Raw genomic sequence first — 20,467 nt, 5'->3', positions numbered from 1 at the left:
CATGCATCATGTAACGTTTCCATCCAGTGTCCCTTCTCCTGATGGGAGCGGGTTTTAGGGCCCCCGATTAAATTATTGTATCTGTTAGGTGCAGAAGTTATAATCCATTTGGATGAAAAGCAAATTAAGAACATCTGACATTTTTTTTTCAGTGTTAGAGGATGCAACAGCCTTTTTATGACAATTGGATTGGGAAGCGAGACGAATGAGAATGCATATGCCGACATTCAAGGTTTGCAGACACAATGTAAGCTCTGTTTTATGCAACAACTCATATTTCCATGAATACATTGCTGCTTACCTCCGGCAAAAACAGAACCAAGCTGTCATGCTTCCAGCTGCTTTAAAGTCAAAACAACAAGCCCTGCAATGAAACATGTCTGACTTCAACAGTTTCCTAAGCATCATCTTGTGGAAAATAACACAAACTTACAATATTTTCCTACAAGTCACTTATCCTTTGATTCATCTAGATTCACATTGATTGGTATTTGGTAATAATCAAATACCAATCCTTTTTCCTTAGTAGAGTCTAATCTAATAGGGGAAAGACTGAGATGGTGAGAACCAAATGCTCAACTTAATACTTCCAAATGCCAAGACAGTATTTGGGAGTAACACAAAATCTTTCATTTTAAACAATAGATAAATTGTGTGCTTAATTTATAACATATCACACTTGTTCAGATATGCCTTACATTTCAATACTCAAGGAATTGAAGGAAGTGACACTGCCTTCAGTACACTAAATAGCGCTGTAGCATCACTGCCCTGCACATCTGATACTGTAGCATGTTCTGATCGTTAGCCAAACCAGGCTACAATAAACTTGTTGAAAATTCTTCAACTCCAACTCTAAGTTACTACACATATCTGTCATTACTATGGAATACACAAGTTATACTCAAATGTCAAAGCAACAACCTGATAATATCGTTATTATAGCAGTATACACTAGTTCTGTCTGTTCTGATTGAGATTCCCTCACTTTTGCATGCTAAATGCCTGAAGTGGCTCCAGCTGACTGATGCGCCACCTACTTTTTGATTAATTGACCACTGATTGGAGAGATTCATAAAACAGTGAACCTTAGTCCAAGATGGTACATTTATTTACATATTGTCATCTTCCTAAAATAACAGCCTAATTTTTTGCCTAGTGATTTTTTTGTTTGCCTAAATCATCTTTTTTGCAAAACAGAAGCATTGATTTGGAAAAAAACAATCACTTTTGTCAAAGAAAAAAAAAAAAAAGAAAAAGAAAAAAGATTCGGGTCATTATCTTAGGAAGGTAACAAAACTTTTAAAACAAATCAAACAAAAACAGTAATGTCAGGAAAATGTAATGTACCTTGCCCTGACACAGTCAAACATCAAGTAAAACCAACCATTAGCCGAGCAAAAACACACTTCACAAAAGCAGTAAGACGCACATTTCAAAGACAAGACAGGACTCAGTATTTCACAAAATAAGCTTCATGTGTCTAAGTATAGAGGGTTTTCAATAGATTATGGGGTTTTAGCATAAATGCAACATAGTAAGTTGTGTGGAAATCAATGAATCAGGTCACAAATAGCAGGAAAAGGAAAATAAAAACTCCCTGCAGAGTAGAACATTTTGGTTATTTAAAAGATAAGACTTAAAACAACATAAAACGTTGAAATGTAGAACTTTGAATGAGATGTTTATCATTTCTAAATGTTATTCCAGTTGTGCAGCAGCTGACCAAAGTTGTGGCAATTAGAGCCTGAGACCTGCTTGTGGCCTGTGTAGCAGTCTGTCAGACGCTCAGAGTGTTTCGGAGAGAGGAGACGTCTGCGTGCGCTTTCAAGTGTTTCAGTGTCTGCGAGAATGTTTCTATGGCTTAATAGTCTATCAGCATCACCTGGAGTGCCTGCTTGTCCTTACCCAGGCGAGCCACGTCCTTACTCAGACACAAACCAAATTTAAACTCCTGCAACAACAAGAGGATGAGAAAAGGAATGTAAAAGAGAAGAGGAAAGAGGCTGGAGAGAGAGAGAGAGAATGAGAGAGGAGAGTCTCGGGGGCGGGGGGGAAGCAATGGAGGAAGATGGATCTTCCTCGGTTTCTTTTTTGGTTGCTCACTTGAGTGTAAATCATGAATATAAGCTTAAGTTGTCAAGGAGGAACTATGCTATGGCTCGACAAAAAATTCACAAGAGTTCTTACGTCCTATATCTCTATATACATGAGGAGAAGACTGAGGGGGATGAGAAAACCGGGAAACAATATATGTTGAGATATGTAAAGAAATTGGGAGTGAATAAGAAGGAAAAGGCAAAAGAAGCAAGTGACCAAAGAGAAGAGAAGAATAATTTGGTGGTTTTGGGAAAAGAAGGAAAAGTGACTGGGACAAATGAGAGGAAAGTTGGAGAGAGAGCAAGGAGAAACTGTGGAGGCTGAGAAATGAATATTGCATGGTGGATGGGGACAGCTGTCTGGAAAACAGGGAGCAGGTAAGAGTGGATCACTTCGGCGCAGCAATTAAATACAGTTATCCAAATGTATTTGAAAAAGTGTATATGAAAATGTGATCAGCTTCAATAAAGGTTAAAACAACATAAAATGTTGAAATGTAGAACTTTGAATGAGATGTTTATCATTTCTAAATGTCACTCCAGTTGTGCAGGAACTGACCAAAGTTCTACCAATTAGAGCCTGAGACTGACAATGATTATTAGAGATAATCATTGTCATCTTTTATAACACAAGAAAAACATTTACAAAGGAAATGTGTACACTTTTAGGTGTACACATCTCCTGGATGTTCATGTCATCCAGGCTGAGACTGGAAGAAACGCACTTTGTACACACCGACTTAGTACATTCTGACACTCCACAGTGACTTGCAAAAGCATACAGAGCCTATGAACTTGTTAGCCTCTGATTTATCCTTTCGTGCTAGCTCCTGCTCATCTCTACTAGCTCTTAAGTGTTTTCCTCTAGTAATGGTTACATGGTACAGGCCCCCTTTTTAAAAAAAAATTAACTACTTTGCAGGGGTTTTAAACGTTCATTCAGGCTTAAAATGTAATGCCACAAGACAGTCAGCTACTGATTGGCTAAGGGTAAAGTCACCAGTTGCGTTCATTACAGTAATCTGACCCAACATTTGTAAAAACTCATTACAGCGACCGAACATATCTGGAGTTTTTAAGACACACTGAGCAGAACGTTTGCCGTTGTTGTGTTGCGTACGTATCACTTTTTGGACTCTGGGATGGCCCAGCTGTACTCAGCTGCAACAGAAAATGACACAAACTGTTAAAAACAGAGTTGAGTCGAGTTGCGCTGGCAGGTGCTGGTGGAAAAGGGTCATAAATTTGAAAAGCTGGCGGAGACGTACCCAAGAAGATTTAGAGCTTTCATTTCAGCCAAAACCTGATTGTTCAAAGTATTGATTCAGAGGAAGCAGAATGCCTAAACGCAACACTTCCGATTTTTTATTTGGAAAATGCTTCTTAGGAAGCCAGGAAAACAACCGGCTCAATCAGAGCTTTGGCATCACGGCCATGCGGGGATTTACCTGCGTCTGTGTCCGTGTCACAGACACAGGGGTCTCTCGCTCCCTTCAGCCTCTCCGTCACGGACACAGACGGCCCATGCTGAATTTTCCCTGGCAATATTTCCTCCCTCTCTAACCTCCTGGATAAACATCATCGCCTCTAATAGGGACATGATATCACAGTTTGTGGTTGACGACCCCGCGCTTTGTTTGTGGGGCGTGTCTGTGTGCGCGCAAGCGGGACTCAGACTCTGAAAATATTTATGTGAGTAAACAAGCTCCACGGCTGTTTGCAGACAACCACAATAACTCAAGACGAATCTGGATTTGTGTGTGCTGATAAGAGTCCAATAAAAGGCAGAGAGGATGAAATGGGTTCCCCCCCGCACCCCCCAAGGCCCCTGCCCGCTTCAATGAACCTGTCATTGAATCAAATGTGTATTAAAATCTAAAAACCGTGGCAGTCACAGCCCAGACAAACAAAAGGGCTTTGAAAAGTAGGAAACAGTTACATTGCTCTCTTCTCTGTAACTTGATTGCATCTTTTTTTTTTTTTTACTATTATTTCTGAATATTCAGACGGATGACAATGCAATAAGACATTAGGTTATGAAATGACAGCTTTCCAAGCCATAAGATGAAAAACTATTAAAGTTGTGCTCTCTGAACAGGTTTATGCTCCCTTTGGATCAGTTTCTTAATCAGATTTCTTTACATCATAAAATGGAGGAGCAGAAAGATAGGTTCACCATCCCAGTTTCCCTCTTGCTCCGTTTTGCAGGCGTCTCTGCCTTTTTACACCCGAGTACATTTTTGCAGACTTTCCTTTCCGATCACAGTAACAGTGAAACGACGCATCGTGGAGTTCTGGTTTTCTTCCCCTCCTGTGATAATCAGCAAAACTTTAATCTGCTTTTAAGTACACTAAAGCGTCCTTCGTAGAAACACTAAGCAGCCCTCCTCTGCCTCGAATGAGACAAAGCTAAGAGTTGCAGCTTTTTGTTTTCCCCCCCAGTAATTCCCTGAAATCATGTTTGTTCCAATTATCACTTTCCTCCAACTCCTCGGGTCCAGGGAGACGGGAGCGGCAAACGACGAGGATAATCAGTTAAGAGATTGATGTTGCGGGCTCCTGGGGAACTCCCAGCATCATTTTCTGATTCTTTGAGGGAAAGCAGGAGGGTTGGAGGGGGAGAGAGTGAAGTTTTGAGGGCGAGGACGGATGAAATAAATAAATGCTGCAGTGGGCTGAAGCATTGCGGTTGGGTTTGCGCACTGAAACGATGAGTCTTCTCCACAAAAAAAAAAAACGCAGGTGGAGAAATGCTGTGATGATGCATCTGCAAGGACTTCGCTCCGCTAATGATGTCTGGAGCAGCTTTTGACGAGCCCTCCTAGGAATAACATTGTTATGCAAACCTCTGTGTGTCTGCAACAAACACAAAGGTCGTCCCACCTAAGTCAACTTCTCACATTCTGCTGTTTGCTTCTTGCTTTATAGCTACGTCTTTTCATCAAAAGACTCAAAAGGCAGGAACGGGGTGCTATAGAGGCGTATTAAACCTTTCCTCTTTTTCAAGTGTGAAAACTGTAAGGTTTTGTATATTAGTAATATTACAAATGGATATTGTTTAGTTTTTGTTTTATAAAGTACTTTCTTTGGCTCCTGTCTGTGTGTACCCCACTTTACTTTGACTCATCTTACTGTTGGTGTAGCATGGGAAACTCATAAGTCATTTATGATTCTTCATGATGCACTGACCTCCTTTCTTTTAAAGAGCGGGAGAGGTTTAGCTTCTGGTCATGATCGCATCCAGAGCAAAAATACCATACAACCCATTGCATATTTGGCAAAAGAAAGACGCAATGCCTGGGTAACTGCAATAAAAGAGGCTACACAGATAAAGTAAGCGATGTAAGGAGCCAGACAGTCTGGAACCAACTCTATGTGGATGGATGCTATGTGTCAAAATAGCAAAGGAGCCCAGGGTGAGAGGCACGGCGTGATCGTGCGTCAGCGTGTGCCGGTGTAAGCTTATACGCCCATGCGGATGCCTTTTGTCGCTGCCTTGGACCTCAGCGCGTCTGGGTCAAGGGATCATGAGGTTTCCACCTTCGCTCAGAGTGCCACCTCACTGCAAAATGTGACAGGAAGCAGGAAAAGGAGGTGGAGGGAAGGAGGTGAACTGAAACAACTGTGTGAGGTGTTCATTTAGGACATAAAGGGCAAGTTATTAAGCCGAGGCGGTCGACGGGTTGCCAGGAAGTAGAACGAGTTCAGCACACTGATCGCTGGAGTCAGCATTTGCTACGCGGGCGTTAGATTCCACAGGAAGGAAGCGTTTTATGCGACCTGCGCCACTTGGCGTTTATAATCCAGAGTTCTGCTTTTAGTTTGGGAACAAAGCAGAAACAGAAAGATTCCAGCCTGTAGGAGTTCTGGGACTGCAGTCGTTACAGAAGACGTTTAGTGCTGGGAAATGAACCCGTTTCACCGTATTTGCTCTCTGCAAACAGCATGGCAAAAAAATCATTGGGACGATCGTCTGCTGCCGCTCTCAACCAATGACGAAGCAGCAATGCAACAGTGCAAACAAACAGAAAGTTTGCTTGTTTGTACCAACCCAAACAATAAGAATAAAGCTCCGTTTCTAAGAGAAAGATACCCTGGCATTTGTCCAAATACAGATTCAGCAGGCCGATATTGGACAGGGTTACACAATGCTTCACACACCGGCACTGCAGTCCAGTCTGTCAAACAACAACACAAATTAAATACCTGGCTTCTAGGCAACACAGAAGTCATCTCAGTAAATGTTGCAGTTTTGTGAATTGTGAGAAAAATAATCTGTAAGATGGAAGGAGAACCAAAGGGAGGCATCCAGGTCTTCTGCCTGGATGCCGAAGTGCTTCTAACCCCATCTATAAATTATCTATAATCGATTAATAAATCTATAAATAAATCTCTCTTTGGTGAATCTTGAGTCTGGCCTGAAGCCTTCTGTGGCTCAGAGTTGGCAAAAAAAAAAAAACATCTCACAATGGGGTTTTGGGAAGGCCTCTTACAAACAAGTATGTATACAATAGCAAGAAATAAAGTTAGGTCTTTACTTGAGCATTTTAAGGTTAGATGCCTCATTTTTTCCAACACAAGATACCAGTTCAACAAAAAAGTAGGGTCAACATTCTTAACAGTTTTTTTTTTTTTTTTAATGGGAAAAGACCCTCAACGTCTATCACTACTCCAGTCAACTCAGTGATCTGGTGCCACATTTATTGGCAGAACTAATTAAACACTCTTGGGTCCTCAATACGCTCAGGTTTCCTGAAGGATGTATGCATGAAGGCTTGGACGGCAAAGGATGAGGTTGACTTTGTGTCGAATAAAGTATTTCTGTATATAGTGGCGACCCATTTTACACTTACTGATAGAGCCGTGTGTTTTTGTTTCTGATAAGTCAGAGTTCATCATATCGCGCACTCTAAAAAGTTTCTCGGGCCATTTCAAAGTGAACTGTCAGACCAGTATGTCTGACCGCTGGTGTTTGCTACTGAGAGGCTCAATTTTATTCTTGTATGACTAAAAACATGGTTCCAATTAAAGTCTCAAGTCCCCTTAGAATTGAGTAAAGTTCAAGTATTTATGTTTGTGATGGTAGCACAGAAAAGGCTAATATTGAACGTACAAACACTTGTCATGTATATTGTGGACAATGGTTGAGATCTGGTCACATTGGACGAGAGTCGGCATACAACCCGGAGAGAGCAGAACAAATTCAGTTTATACAAACTCTTTAGGTTTCATTGATGTGCCACACACCACTTAATCTGCTTTCTGTTGTCTTTTTCATGTTGTTGAGTTCAGTCAAACTAGGAATTTGCTTCTTTTCATTGAACTGACAATGTTGGAATCTAGGCGCACAAGAAACGGCCAGAGCAAAATTACTCCCGGCACCCGAGATGCCACCTGTGATTAGGTTATCATAGCCAAACCGAAACAGCCCCAGAAAATGACCTGTCAAGCACTTAAGTCTACAAGGATCCCAGCTTTCCTCCTCTCTTAATTTCAAAGGATCCTCATTTCACTTCCACAGAGAAGTAAACACTTGTTTTCATGCGGCGCGTTTGCTGCGGTTCATTGAGAACACACACCCACACACTCAGAGGAGATGTGAGGCACTTCTCCCCTCATCTGCACTCACCCGCGGCAGCACAGCGGAGCGATGCGTGTGAGGGAGGCCAGATGAGTGTGGAAAGGCAGAGATGGCTTCAGCGAAAAACGGGTGAAGGCTAATTAATCTGAGGCATACACAGAGTTCCTTCCAGCGCAACAAACAGCTAATTCGGTATTCTGTGCGCCTCCCTTCAGTCTGGGACACAACTCAGGAGGAAGAAAAGACAAAAAAAAAAAAGAAAAAAGAACGATGTTTAACAGGAGTTTATTTTCCTGCAAAGAAAGGAGTTGAGGTCTCCGTGCCAGGCGAGTTTCCACACGTGAAACCTTCGCCTTTCTTTTTCCTTACTCCACTCGTCTCACTGATTTTTTTAATTTTCTTTATCTGAAAGTTAAATTATGTGGTTTTTTGATGAAGTGACGGGAAAGTATTTTATAATTTTAGTGCCTGCCACACAACCAGCTCTTTTTAACAGCTAATTACTTCGGTTACGCTGTTATTTCCAGTTCCTCAGGATCTGCGCCAGCATGGGAAAAACTAAAAACTAAAAAATCCATCCAATCTTCCTGGGTCTCTCTCATTCTGCACTTTAGCCACCTGCAATCTGCCTCTGTTGCTCTGAAAGCAAATTCAATTCAGTTCAAAAATACTGATTGATCCCAAAGGGAAACTGAATAATTAAACAATAATAATAATTGAGGAATGGTGAAACTAACACAGGTAATGGGGTAAGGTAAGACCAAAATATATATTTATATATATTTGCAAATAAAATATAAAACAGTTTAAAATATTTTTTTATTATTTTCATGGTGAAAAGCAAAGAATACTCAATATTTGCCTTGAATAGTTATATTATTAACTATCATCCTTTTGTTTTGTTTTGTTTGTGGAAACCTAAAAACGAAATGTTTTCAGGTTGTAATGCATCTGCATATATTTCAGTGGACATTTTGTCCCAAACGGAAATCATCCTGAAGGAATTACTGATCGTTACGGATAACATTTCTCATATTCCTCTGAATTGACTTGTCTCCACTATAGAATATCTACATGTTTGCTGCAAATAATTCAAATTCAAATAAAAAATACATAATTTATCCCCAAATGGAAATTAAATGATGTAATTTATATCATCCAAGTATCTTCAGAGTGTTATTGTGGATGGTGATGCTGGTAGCAGTCAGTCTCACAACGAATCTGAAGAGGTTTCTGACTGAATCAAATGCTAATTGCTCAATATCCAGGCAGTAAAGACTATGTTTCATAGCAACGTGTTCTGGATGACACCACCAGCTCTGCTAATCCGCCTCATTTGCTTTTGCCGCTCCTCTTTAAGTCACTGCATGGCCGTACGGTTAGAAACCTGGGAAAAGAGAGACGTTGGAGTCAGCGATATAATCCTTACCCCCATTGTGATGGATGGAAAAGATGATTTGAACTTCCTCCTCCTGCATCCATGGAGCCTCCTTTATAACTCCACTGGGGTTTGGGGTTTGCATTTGAGCTTCTATGATGCTAATCAGCCCAGTTGTAAAAACGGCACCTTGCTTCCATGGTAACGAAGGGACAAATTAAATACAAACATTTTTCTATGCTGATAGCAAGATGATTAAAAAAATCTGCTGATGATGCTGGGTAAAAAAAATAAAATAAAAATTGTAAAAAGAAAAAAAGAAAAGAGACGATGTGAAGAATACTAATTTTAGTGTCCATATTTTGTGCTCCTTCCTTCTCCAACACACACACACACACACACACGCACACACACACACACACCCCCACACACACACACACACGCACACACACACGCACACACACACACACACACACACGCACACACATGAACACACACATCAAGATTAATCACTGGCCACTGCCACATCCAGTCTGCTCCAGGAACTGACCTCCCTCTATCTAGCAACACATCAGGACTGGGATACACATGTAATCTCCCATATCTCCTTTAGCCATCGCCACAAAGTGAGAGCTGCTGCCCCTGGAAAATCCCCACAGCTGACCGGTGGAAGCGGTGAGGAACGTAGGAGTCTGAACCACACACAGAGAGGTAAAAAAAATAAAAAATAAACAAAAACAAGCAAGGTTCCCTGAAGGCTTCTGCAATCTTGCAGCGCTGAGCACCTTTGAATCAGCAGCAGAGAGGAGAAAGTGGAAAAAAAAAAAAAGTGTTCTAAAGGTTAATGTGGATTCGGCTCTGGTTATTAAGCTTATGTACCTAGTTGCTGCTATGCATGTCAAGCTAATAAACATCAAATTGAACCGATTTTTCTGTCTGCAGGCGAGGAAATATATGGCTTGCTGTTTACAAATAAAAAGCTGCAGCTGACATTTAGACCTGCCTGTAAAGGTAACTGCCATCCAAACTCAGAGGGGGTGTTGTTTCCACGCCGTCGAAGATAAATGCAACCCATGCCTCAACTACGGCGTCTCGGCTTGGCTTTTGTCCATAAACCCCAGCCAGCAGACAAGGTATTAATTATCATCCTTGGAGCTCATCTGCTATCCCTTATTTAAGGGGTGATAAAAAAAAAAAGGGCAAAATGGCCTCAACTTTTAAAAGCACGGCAATTAGCAGTGATCTAGTTGGAGAGAGCCCTCTTTGCTGTGTTAATGTAGGTGATTATGGCTCCAAAAGGAAGTGATATAGACTTCGCCGAAGTGTTTGAGGAGAGCAGGCGAATTCCATAGTCGGGAGAAGACGGATGGGTGGCCTCTCTCTCTCACACACACCTTCACACCGGGTAAGGTAACATCCTTCACACACACAGTCAGCTAACACACTGGAAGTCTACTTGATGTCTCTTTGTGTCTAGAGCTGTTAATACTAAGAAAATATGGACAAAACTCATTGTTACTATTATGCTTTTTATACCCAGAGTTATCCATACAATCGGTAAATGTAGGTTTCAAGTCCTTTTAAATTGAGCTTCTTCTGACTTGAAGTGACATTGAAATTTTCAAGTGTCCCAGTTAAAGTCCTGACCTTAATCTGATTGTTTTTGGAGCGAGATGGAAAGGAGGCGTTCCAAAGTCAATGAAAATACATTGTCAAAAATATTCTATTCAATTCAAAAGATCTCCTGTAGCAGTCTGTATTACAACAAGTTTGGAGGAGCTTCTGACTGAAGACCCTCTGTTCTATGACAGTCATGAAATGGACAGTCAGGGTTGTTTACATTTTTATGATTTTATGTAAAAAATAATGTAAAAATATCAGTGGAAGCATAAAGAAAGCTGGTCAGCAGTTTTCATAGGAGGTTGATTGACGTAATACCAACAAAGGATTTTCTACTGGTTATTGACAAGATACATTTTCACAACATTTTTTTAAATACAATGTAAATAAAAATACATTCATTTATTTATAAGTGTTACTTGTAAATATCACTTTGTTATTGATATCGTTTTATCAAGGGCCATTAATACTAAGCATTGATATCAAAAGTAAATGTCTTTGTTGATTGAAAATACTCAGATCATAATGGAAACGATGCACAGCTGAAACTAGACGTTCACATACCCCTAATAAAAAGACATGCATCTTTTTATTGTTGCTAAATCAAAGCAAACTTCTCTTGTGTTTAGAATTACCAACTTTATTTCTATTTGCTAAACGCCATCATTTAAGAGAAATCTCGCAGATTCATTTGCTCCTATCTCAGAAATGAAAAGTTTACAAACCTTTTCAGATCACTGGGGTTTTATGATAACCACAGCAAAAAACAAAGTCTTTCAGCCACTTTGACTGTAAGCTTGGTGTCACTGTCCATTAGATGTTGCTTCAATATTTCCACATCATTTTATTTCCTCATCATGGCATCTATGTCATGAAGTGCACCAGTTCCTCCTGCTGCAAAACAGCCCCGCAACATGATGCTGCCACTACCGTACTCCACAGTTCAGGCGGTGTTCCCACTCTGTCCTTAGAATGTAACGATGGTCACTAAGAGTACTTAAAAAGTACTGGTATAGTATTTCTATATTACTGGAGTCAAACAGTGAAGACTCCAGAAAACTCTGGCTGTGGCCAAGAAGCGGCTTGGCTCCAACTCAGCAGAAAATGCTGAACATGTCTGTAAATAGGGGAAGGGCAGAGAATCAGATGTACTTATAGTGATAAAGTAGGCCAGAGGCTTTTATCATTTGGGAGGAATGAGGAGAGAAGAAGTTTGTTTGTTTGCTTGTAAAGCTTTCATACAAGATGAGAAAATCTGTAGCTTGTGTTCATAATCAGATTTAATATGTCTAATTTTTTTCCTTAACAACAATTAAATCACTGATTAGCATGTTAATAGGAGGCTAATTTTCAACTTCAGTCCTAATTATCAATACACATTACAGTTTGAAAAGATTAAATCAAGCAGGAGTTCTTCAAATGCAGACTTCTAGAGCTCACTCTGAAATAAAGATCCTCTTCTTCTGCTGCAGCCAAGAAATACAGGTTAGCTAATAATCAGCACTGGTGACACAAAAATAAAACAACTATTTGTTTTGTCTATCAAGAGCTTCCTACACTGTTAATGACCTCCTAACCATTTATCTGCTCTTTTCCCAGAGCCTCCGTTAACAGAGGGAAGGACGTACCTTTGGAAGGCTCTGTACGTTTAGGTAGATCCAAAGTGTCGTAGTTTTTGTCATTTTCACCATTCTTTCTGCCTGCGTGGGAGGAATAAGGAGAGAAGAAGATGTTACCAGCAGAAACGTACATTTCTAAGGATGATGTAACAAACAAGAGACAAACACGGGTTTGGAGGGTTGATATCAGTGTTAATGGACCAGTTGGACCCTAAATGGATTTTTCTATGACGGACAGACATGACAATATGGGGATGGGTTATAAGTTGGAAAAAGTCCAAATTAAACTAAACATAAATGAAGCCTGGGCTGGGAACACATTCACCTAGGTAGAAACAAGAGAGTTTGCATTTACACAAGAAGCAGATAGATGGGAACGAACAGCGTTCATGACCATGAACCAAAAAAAAAAACCTAAAGAAACAAGAAAACCACTTAAAAAGACAGTTATAAATCTGACGTACAAGCAACATCTGCAAACAAATACAATTAAAAACAACAAATCTTTGTTGTTGATCTAATCTGTCTATTTATCCAAGAATTTAGCACCAAATTTCAGATGTTGAAATTAACTTTGTCAGACATTTTATTCGAGTCTGAACCGTGGTTTACATACAAATTTTTATGGGATTTTTTTTTTTTCTTTTTTTACCAACATGATGTAGTGCATATTTGCAAACTGGAATGAAATTCATGGGTTTTGAAATATTTCTACATATAATTTATTATGTACAATTACATAAAAATAGATTTTGCTGTAAAGCAGATTCTAAATTAAGTAGAATTTATAAGCACAAACCAAACCTGCACATCCAGCAAATAAGCTAAGTATATTGAAATATGGGCATAATTCCAACCACTAGATGGCGACAAAGTGGTTCTGGTCCATTCTAGCTCTGGTTGTACTGTAAGGGTCGTCTCGCTGAGGGAAGCTGAACATCCACCCAGACCGAAGTCGTTCAAAGCCTCCAACAAATCTCTAACTTCTCTAGTTCATCTCCAGAGCATAATGCTGCCAACACCATGCTACACAGCAGGAACGGATGGATACAGGAAAGTTTGTTGTCAACAAAATGCAGGGAAGTTAAATTGGGAATGACTATTTTCTCAAAGCTGTGTAGTTTCACTTTAACCTTTCAGGACTCATGTATCCTTGTGGGTGACGTTGCTCACAAAACCACGTATATCACATCAAATCAGACGGCAACAGCAGCACAGAGAAAGCCACGATCAACGTTAGCGATAAAACGAAAGATAAATCTCAAAGTAATTTGTCCTCAATACACATATAGAAAAGATGAACAGCTGATGATGAGAAGAGTTGCTCCGAGCCAGACTGGTCATGCAGCTGAAATAGAGCGATGCAAAGTCAGACTGACGCAGAAGGAACAGCAGCTGCCAGACGTGCTAACGGCTAACATTTGAGCATTACTTAAGATAACAGGTAGGACATGACTGAAGAAGAGAAGAAGACGACACAGCGAATGACATCGTTGACAAGAACAGTTCAGTTGTGTGGAGATATGAAGTTCAACAAGAAAAAAAGAAAAAAAAAATTAAAAAAGCAGTGCGGACATTATGTCAAGCACATGCTTATTTCTGTTTCATAGCTTTGTCTTAGAAAAGCATTATTTAAAGTGGGCTGCTATACAAAGGAAGTATTTTGGGAATTTACATTCCAGTGTCGATTTTATTTATTTGACATCAACAAAAGTATACCTCCATTTTTGTTCTGTTCTTCTGTAATGCTTGAAGATTTTAGTTAAATGAATCCTCTGTTGATCTGGCAGAGGCTGCAGAGAGCATAATGTTCAACCGTCACGCTTTGAAATCTATTCATCTTTAATACAGACTCTAAAAAAGTGACAATAAAGTTCATAACCATGTTTATATGAAGCCCAATTTAACAGCTAAACTAAAGGAGAAACACTTTGGAGAGCATTTCCTAAACCTTTTTTAATAGATACAAATCAGATACTTCAGCTACGAAGTTTAAATCATCACAAAAAAAAAAAAAAGCCCGTTTGACTCTGAGCTGGGGTTGTTTGCTATGGCAAGGAAATACACATGGAATGAATACTACAATTTTCTGAAATCCTTGGAAGTTTCTCAGGGTCTTCTGGAGGACAACCAAAACTATTTCTAACTGCACTCTACAGCCAGGGGGGGAGGGAGGAGAAGGAGAGGAGGAGGGGGGATGAAGATGAGGAGGAGGAAGAGGAGAGCTGAGAGGGAGGAGACAATGGGAGGGGAGGGCACTCACCTTGATTAAACCATTCCTCTATAGTTATCCAAGGAAGCAGCAGCAATGCCAAAAAACACAAAGCAGGGAGAAGAGAGAATAGGCATGGTGAAAAAAAAGACGTGCATGTTTGCGTGTGTGTGTGTGTGAGTGTGTGTCAAGGAGGTGCAGTGTTACACACGTCAACAGAAAAATAAGTCATTATTTCCTGAAGGTGAATCAGTGAAGGCCGTAACAGACGGTTAAGAAAGGGTGTGTTTGTGTGTGTGTGCAGGGGGAATGCAACGAGAGCGGTGTAACACGGAGGATTTGGTGACGATACACTCATAGGCAAAAAAACAGATTCAACTATGAGGCTGTGAGGGAAGGTAGACAGTAAAAAAGGGAATATGTTTAAAAGTGGCATCAGATGTCAGAGTGTGAATAAGTGTTTTATCAGAACGGCTGAGTGGGAAGAGCCTGGAAACGTCAACGACTGGGTTTGAGCTGATTACACATCTGGATTTCAATCTCTATGTGATACTGCGGTTAGATCTAGTCTACGTTCATTTCAGCTGTACAGAAACTACTGTGTGTTAGCGCTGTTCTCAGAGAACAGGCCAACAATTATTTCTCCCTAAGAACTGTGTTCAAGGCCAGATCTTCTTTTTCCAATTATATTCCTGATGATATAATGTTTTTACTTCTTCTGACAACTGACCCAGCAAACTGACAGCCAGACTTTATATTTACTGAACGTAATCTGACAAAAACAATTGTCATCATCTGGTTAATTTCAGATATCATTGTTGGACAGGAGGAGGATAACAGTTTAATTTAATTTTCCAGGCAGATTTATGATTCTTCTCTTTCCCTTCCCGTCTTCTCACCTTTGGCCTTCTTTCCCCCGAAGCAGCCAGCATCATCCTTCTTTTTCCTTTGTGGCCCTGCGGATCCGGGGGCTTGCAGGGCCGACGGGTCCTGGAATCTCTCGGCACCAGGCACCTCTTTGTGCACGTGATAGGAGAGGTTCCTCATGATGCAAACGCAATTTTCCACGGACTGTGGAGAGAGGAGAGACAGCTGTAGCATCAGCTGCACCTGCTGCGCAGCGCGCGGTGGAAGCCGGGTCGTTTCCTCACTTTGTTGTCCATGTCTTTCTTCCCCACAGCGGACTGCAGCGCGTGCAGCAGAGCGTCCACCAGGCCTTCGCATTCCCTCAGTCTGCGCCGAGCCTCTGCCCCGTCTGAGCTCACGTTTCTGCAGGACGAAGAAAGCACAAGGAGTTAGCGTTGGCACGCGTAGGAGAGGGAAGTCCTAACATCTTAAATATACACATGCCGGAAATGTAGAAGGTTTAAAGTAGAATTCATTCTACAACTGATTGTAGCTGGTTAGATGAGACCAACATGGAACTTTTTAAACTAATCACCCTGAACACACAATGACACAAACACGGTGGTGGCAGCATCAAGCTGTGGGGAAGCTTTGTTTCAACAGAGACTGGACAGCTGCTCAAGCTGATTGGTTTGGAGCTGAATGCAGGGAACTCCTGAAAGAAAACTATTTAGAAAAAACAAATAGTTGGTTTGGAAAACCATATTTTCTGTATGACTGGATTCCTGAATTTATGATTAATTGATTGTAAGTTTATTGTGAAGAAGATGGAAGAAATTGACAATAATCTCAAACACCCCTGATTTAGAGGTTGAAAAATAAGTCAGATCAGAGCAGAGACTTACACAACGAATAAACACAGAGGAAGAGCTACAATGGAGCAGGTCAGTTAAAAAGCATATGCATGTGTAAGAATGACCCAGTCAAAGTTCAGCCTTAAATTCAGTTAGGAATCTGAGATAAGTGTTAAAAATGAATGTTTACAAATCTCACTAAGCTAAAGCTGCTTAGTGAGCAACAGAGAAGATTCAAAGGCATAAATTTTGATTAAATTAGTTGCATGGATGTTAAAATTTTTAACATCAACTCTTTTTAACATGCAAAGGTTGCAGCTGGAACATTTGTACCTGAACGTTTCTGGTACGTCTATAAATCTGGCGCACAAGCAGCATCCACAAACAACAACTTGCTTCTTCTGACCAATTTGTGGTTAATTTTTGCTTTAAAAAAACATATAATCTGAGGCTGTAAAAGACTATTGTGTTCAAGTTGTGCTAGAAAGAGTTAGCCTATCAGAGTAAGTTATTCAAGTCTAAAATAGCATCTCAATGCTAAACTGGTTGCGTCAAGTAAAGACATCCCCAAGGCTAATGTTAGCATTCACAGTCTACATTCGTAAAGTAGAATTTTTCAAAGAAGTTACATGAATGATCAGGGGTTTCTGAAACTCTTCAAAACTGTACAGCACTTCGCACCAATTCGATGGTTGAATAATCTAAATGACAGTTTAAAAAACAATAAATATCTTTGTTGAGTTTATGCGTCAACTCGATAATTTAGCAACAAAAAATGTTTAAGCTTAAAATGCTTACTTTGTCGATGTGTAACTTTCGATTAAAATGGATTACTTGCGAAAATTAATTACAAATACTGCAATTAACTCAATTAAAATCTTTAATCGAGTAAGAACATTATAAAGAAAAAGAGTTAAATTATTAATATAAAATTCTTTTCTTGGCGTCTAGGGGGAGAAACGTGAAAAGCCATCCGTCTTACACAGTGAGCGGTCAGAGCACAGCTGGTTCAGCAGCAGCAGAGCTGGAGGAGTCTTAGTGCGGCTGTCTGACTGGCTGTGAAAGGCAAGGCTCTAAAGAGGGTTAAGGGATAGACAGGGCTCCCCGCTCCTCACCGGGGACTTCATTTATGATGGCTTCCAACCCACGTAATCCCATTAGCTGACCCTCAGTCACTTCTGTGGAGGCTGGCAGCCTTGCAGAGGTAAGCAGAACTTCTTTTTTTTCCTTTCACGCTTTTATTGCTGCATCAGCATCCAGCACAGCTGCAAATTAGGCTATTTACAGTAAATAACAGATTATTAGTTTTTACTTTATTTCCATTATTTTATTATTTTATGTTCATTGGCTGTAGAGAATCATAAATATATGACAATGCATGCAGCTGTAGGAAACTTTATCACACCTAAACCCAGACCTAACACCAAACTGACCCGTTTGTATAGAGGAATGAATAAGGATGCACCGATCCAAGTTTTTCACTTCTGATACCGATATCTGGGGTTTAGTATCGACCGATACCGATCCGATACAGACAAATTAAAGCTCTTAATTGAATGAAAACGTTCTTTCAAATGTTTGTTACATTCAAATGTTGGTTCAGAAAGTGCAATTAGGAACTCTAGATGTAATTTAAACATATCAAACTCACTGCTAGCCTGACTCAATTCACAAATATTAATAAAACATCCAAGTAGGAATTGTATGTACATATGTGTATGAGTATATAAGTATTTGTGTTTACAGAATGTAGAAAGAATACTTGCAATAGGTTGCATAAAGGGAAAGTGTAAATAACTCTCTGCTTCTTGTTTAATCAGTAAATGTACAGGTTATTTTTTATTCTTATGTAAATATAAGGGGATTTTGATGAACAAACAAATATATCTGTTTATGTTCACCAATGAATTTACAAATGAGATGACGACCAATCAGCCATTTTTTAAACGTGCAATCTGCAAAGTAAAGCTGCTCTTCAGTGGAGACCTGGCCGGTGCTACGGTCATAGATCTAAATTCATCCGTCAAAAACAAAAACAAAAAAAACAAAAAAAAAGGCTAACCACCATCTCTGTAAACACATCCAAAGCAACGTCTGCCTCTGATTTATTTGACAGGGGTGAGTTTGTGGGGATTGCTGGCACAAACGAGGATTTTATTGGCAGCTGTTTCATTTTCAGGAGGCTTTTGGGGGAGAGGGGCCAGACGTGGGAGGTGTGAGGACGTGCATCTGTTGGTGAAGACGGTCAGGGCGGTCAGGGAGGCGGTGGAGGAGGCTGCTGCTGTCTGCCGCTGAAATATTTAGTCCTTCAGATGGTTTATGACCTTTAAGTTTTGATGAGTATTGATCCGGAGCCGTCCAGGCATTTTACCATCTGTCAGAGTTTGCAACTTCATAAGAAGACTGGGAAAGCGATGAGGCCCAGTTCACTCTATTCAGAGTGACTCAGGGCCGCTCCGCGAGAACTTTGCATCAACTGCTGCTGTGACATTCACTGGCTCGTTGCTGCGTAACTCCTGGAAGTAGTGTTCGGTTACTATGGCAACTGTAAGAGGAACATTCAAGCGGAGCTGTAGATTTTAAGTTTAGCTGACAGGTTGGAGGCTTGTAGGTGACATCGGTCTGATTTTGTTTTGTGCTACCAAAAATAATAACCAACAATTTTCTCTTTTTTTTGTCCCTCTAACATTTATTGTTAAAATGTATCCAAAGGCTGATTGGATGAAAGAACTCCAATATTAAGCCACAAGGTGTTTCTACAACGTCTCGGTTTAAGAGTTCGCACAGCTGTGAAATCGGGTCACTGCAATGTTTTTACTTTTTAAAGATTTAAAGGGTTTTATTCCCATCTAGGTCTTATTTGTACAGGATATCCATCACATTAAGGGGAAAAAGAAATATAGTGTGAATATTTTTAGGTGTTAAAAACCTGGAATTTTAACGAGGGTGTGTACAGGCGCCCCACATTGATATTTCATCATGCTGCCTTTAAATTGTATGATAGTTCACATCAGTTCTAGCAGGGGATTTTTTTTGTTTTTTTTGATAGGCTTTTGCAATATCACAAGATTTATTTGCACTCAGCGTTATAATTTTTTCACCAAGATTTAGTATTATTGTTTGCACTCAAGATTAGGGCGACTGGGAAAAAAGAAATTGACTTGATTAGGGCCACTGAAAATTCTGACCAGTGTTAGAATTGTGACTTTATTTTCAGTGGCCCTAATTTTTTTCCATACGTTTTCTTAAATCTAGCCATACATGCATGCATACATGCATGTATATGTATATATATATATATATATATATATATATATATATATATATATATATATATATATATATATATATATATATATATATATATATATATATAAACTACATTCAGGTATAAAAGATCATTTAGGCAGCATTTCCACGTCAAAAATAATTTTGGGCTTTTCTGCATTGTGGCTCTAGTTCTGCCAGTCAAACGAATTGGACATTTTCACTGCCAAAAAACTAAAATAGCAGAAACTAGACATACAACCTTTCACAGAAAGCAACTCTTAACTTTCATGTGACATTTTCTCTTATTTTGAGGGACTCTGAGAGCAAGTAGGTGTGCACTCAGAAAACCTGCAAGGACACTTTCAGGCCTTTTTAACACTTGATCTTGATGTGTCTACGGTGTCGGAGCCCTTTCAGATAAAGCGTGGGCGTGAAGGTCACGCAGAGCGGCTTGGTCATCAGAGGACAATGGAGCAGCTGGGAGGAACGGGCTGCAGCAGGACTGATGGAGATGGATGGAGACGCGGCTGCCCTCTGCTATCGGCCGGCAAGGTTAACAGCAGCATCGCGGGACCATATGCTCGCCCTCGGGTTAGGCTTTTACCACGCTGATCCCAACTCGGATTTAACTTATTGATTTTGCTTCTTATCTTGTTATTGGTCGGGTAGTTCTCACAACGGCCGAATAAATAAAGGGCAAAAAGCGAGAAAGTAAAGCCGAGGTGGTTGTCAGATCTGAAGTGCCAGAAGCGCACTTTATCGTCAGGTTTCATCACGTCGCTGTCAATGCAAGGATCTATTCAGAGATTACAGAGGATGGATTGGCTGTGCTATTTTTGAACTTTAACTTGCACATTTTGTTAAACTTTTGCATATTTGTTGCAATCTGTGCAGCTACATCAGTCTGATGGGTCTTTACAGTCAATTTTATATCTGTTTCATTTCCACTAAGTTATTGGCCTATTAAAGGTATAGTAATAAACAACAA

General features: G+C 40.1%; 1 protein-coding gene across 1 annotated transcript in view; it reads right to left on the bottom strand.

Annotated features, from left to right (window-relative positions):
• arvcfb (ARVCF delta catenin family member b) overlaps window positions 1–20,467 on the bottom strand; it is a 191,800-nt gene that overhangs the window by 25,615 nt on the left and 145,718 nt on the right. The window contains exons 9-12 of the mRNA XM_088008464.1: window positions 15,661–15,778; window positions 15,409–15,580; window positions 14,561–14,578; window positions 12,307–12,378 (exon numbers count right to left, since the gene is read on the bottom strand). Of these exons, the coding sequence (XP_087864590.1) occupies window positions 12,307–12,378; window positions 14,561–14,578; window positions 15,409–15,580; window positions 15,661–15,778 (380 nt within the window). The remainder of the gene's footprint in view (window positions 1–12,306; window positions 12,379–14,560; window positions 14,579–15,408; window positions 15,581–15,660; window positions 15,779–20,467) is intronic.

Source organism: Poecilia mexicana, unplaced genomic scaffold (assembly GCF_051168715.1).
Source record: "Poecilia mexicana isolate PSO_F unplaced genomic scaffold, ASM5116871v1 scaffold_9, whole genome shotgun sequence".
NCBI classification, from domain to species: domain Eukaryota; kingdom Metazoa; phylum Chordata; class Actinopteri; order Cyprinodontiformes; family Poeciliidae; genus Poecilia; species Poecilia mexicana.
Note: the sequence above shows the minus strand (reverse complement) of the source record. Positions and strands in the feature narration are given on the sequence as shown.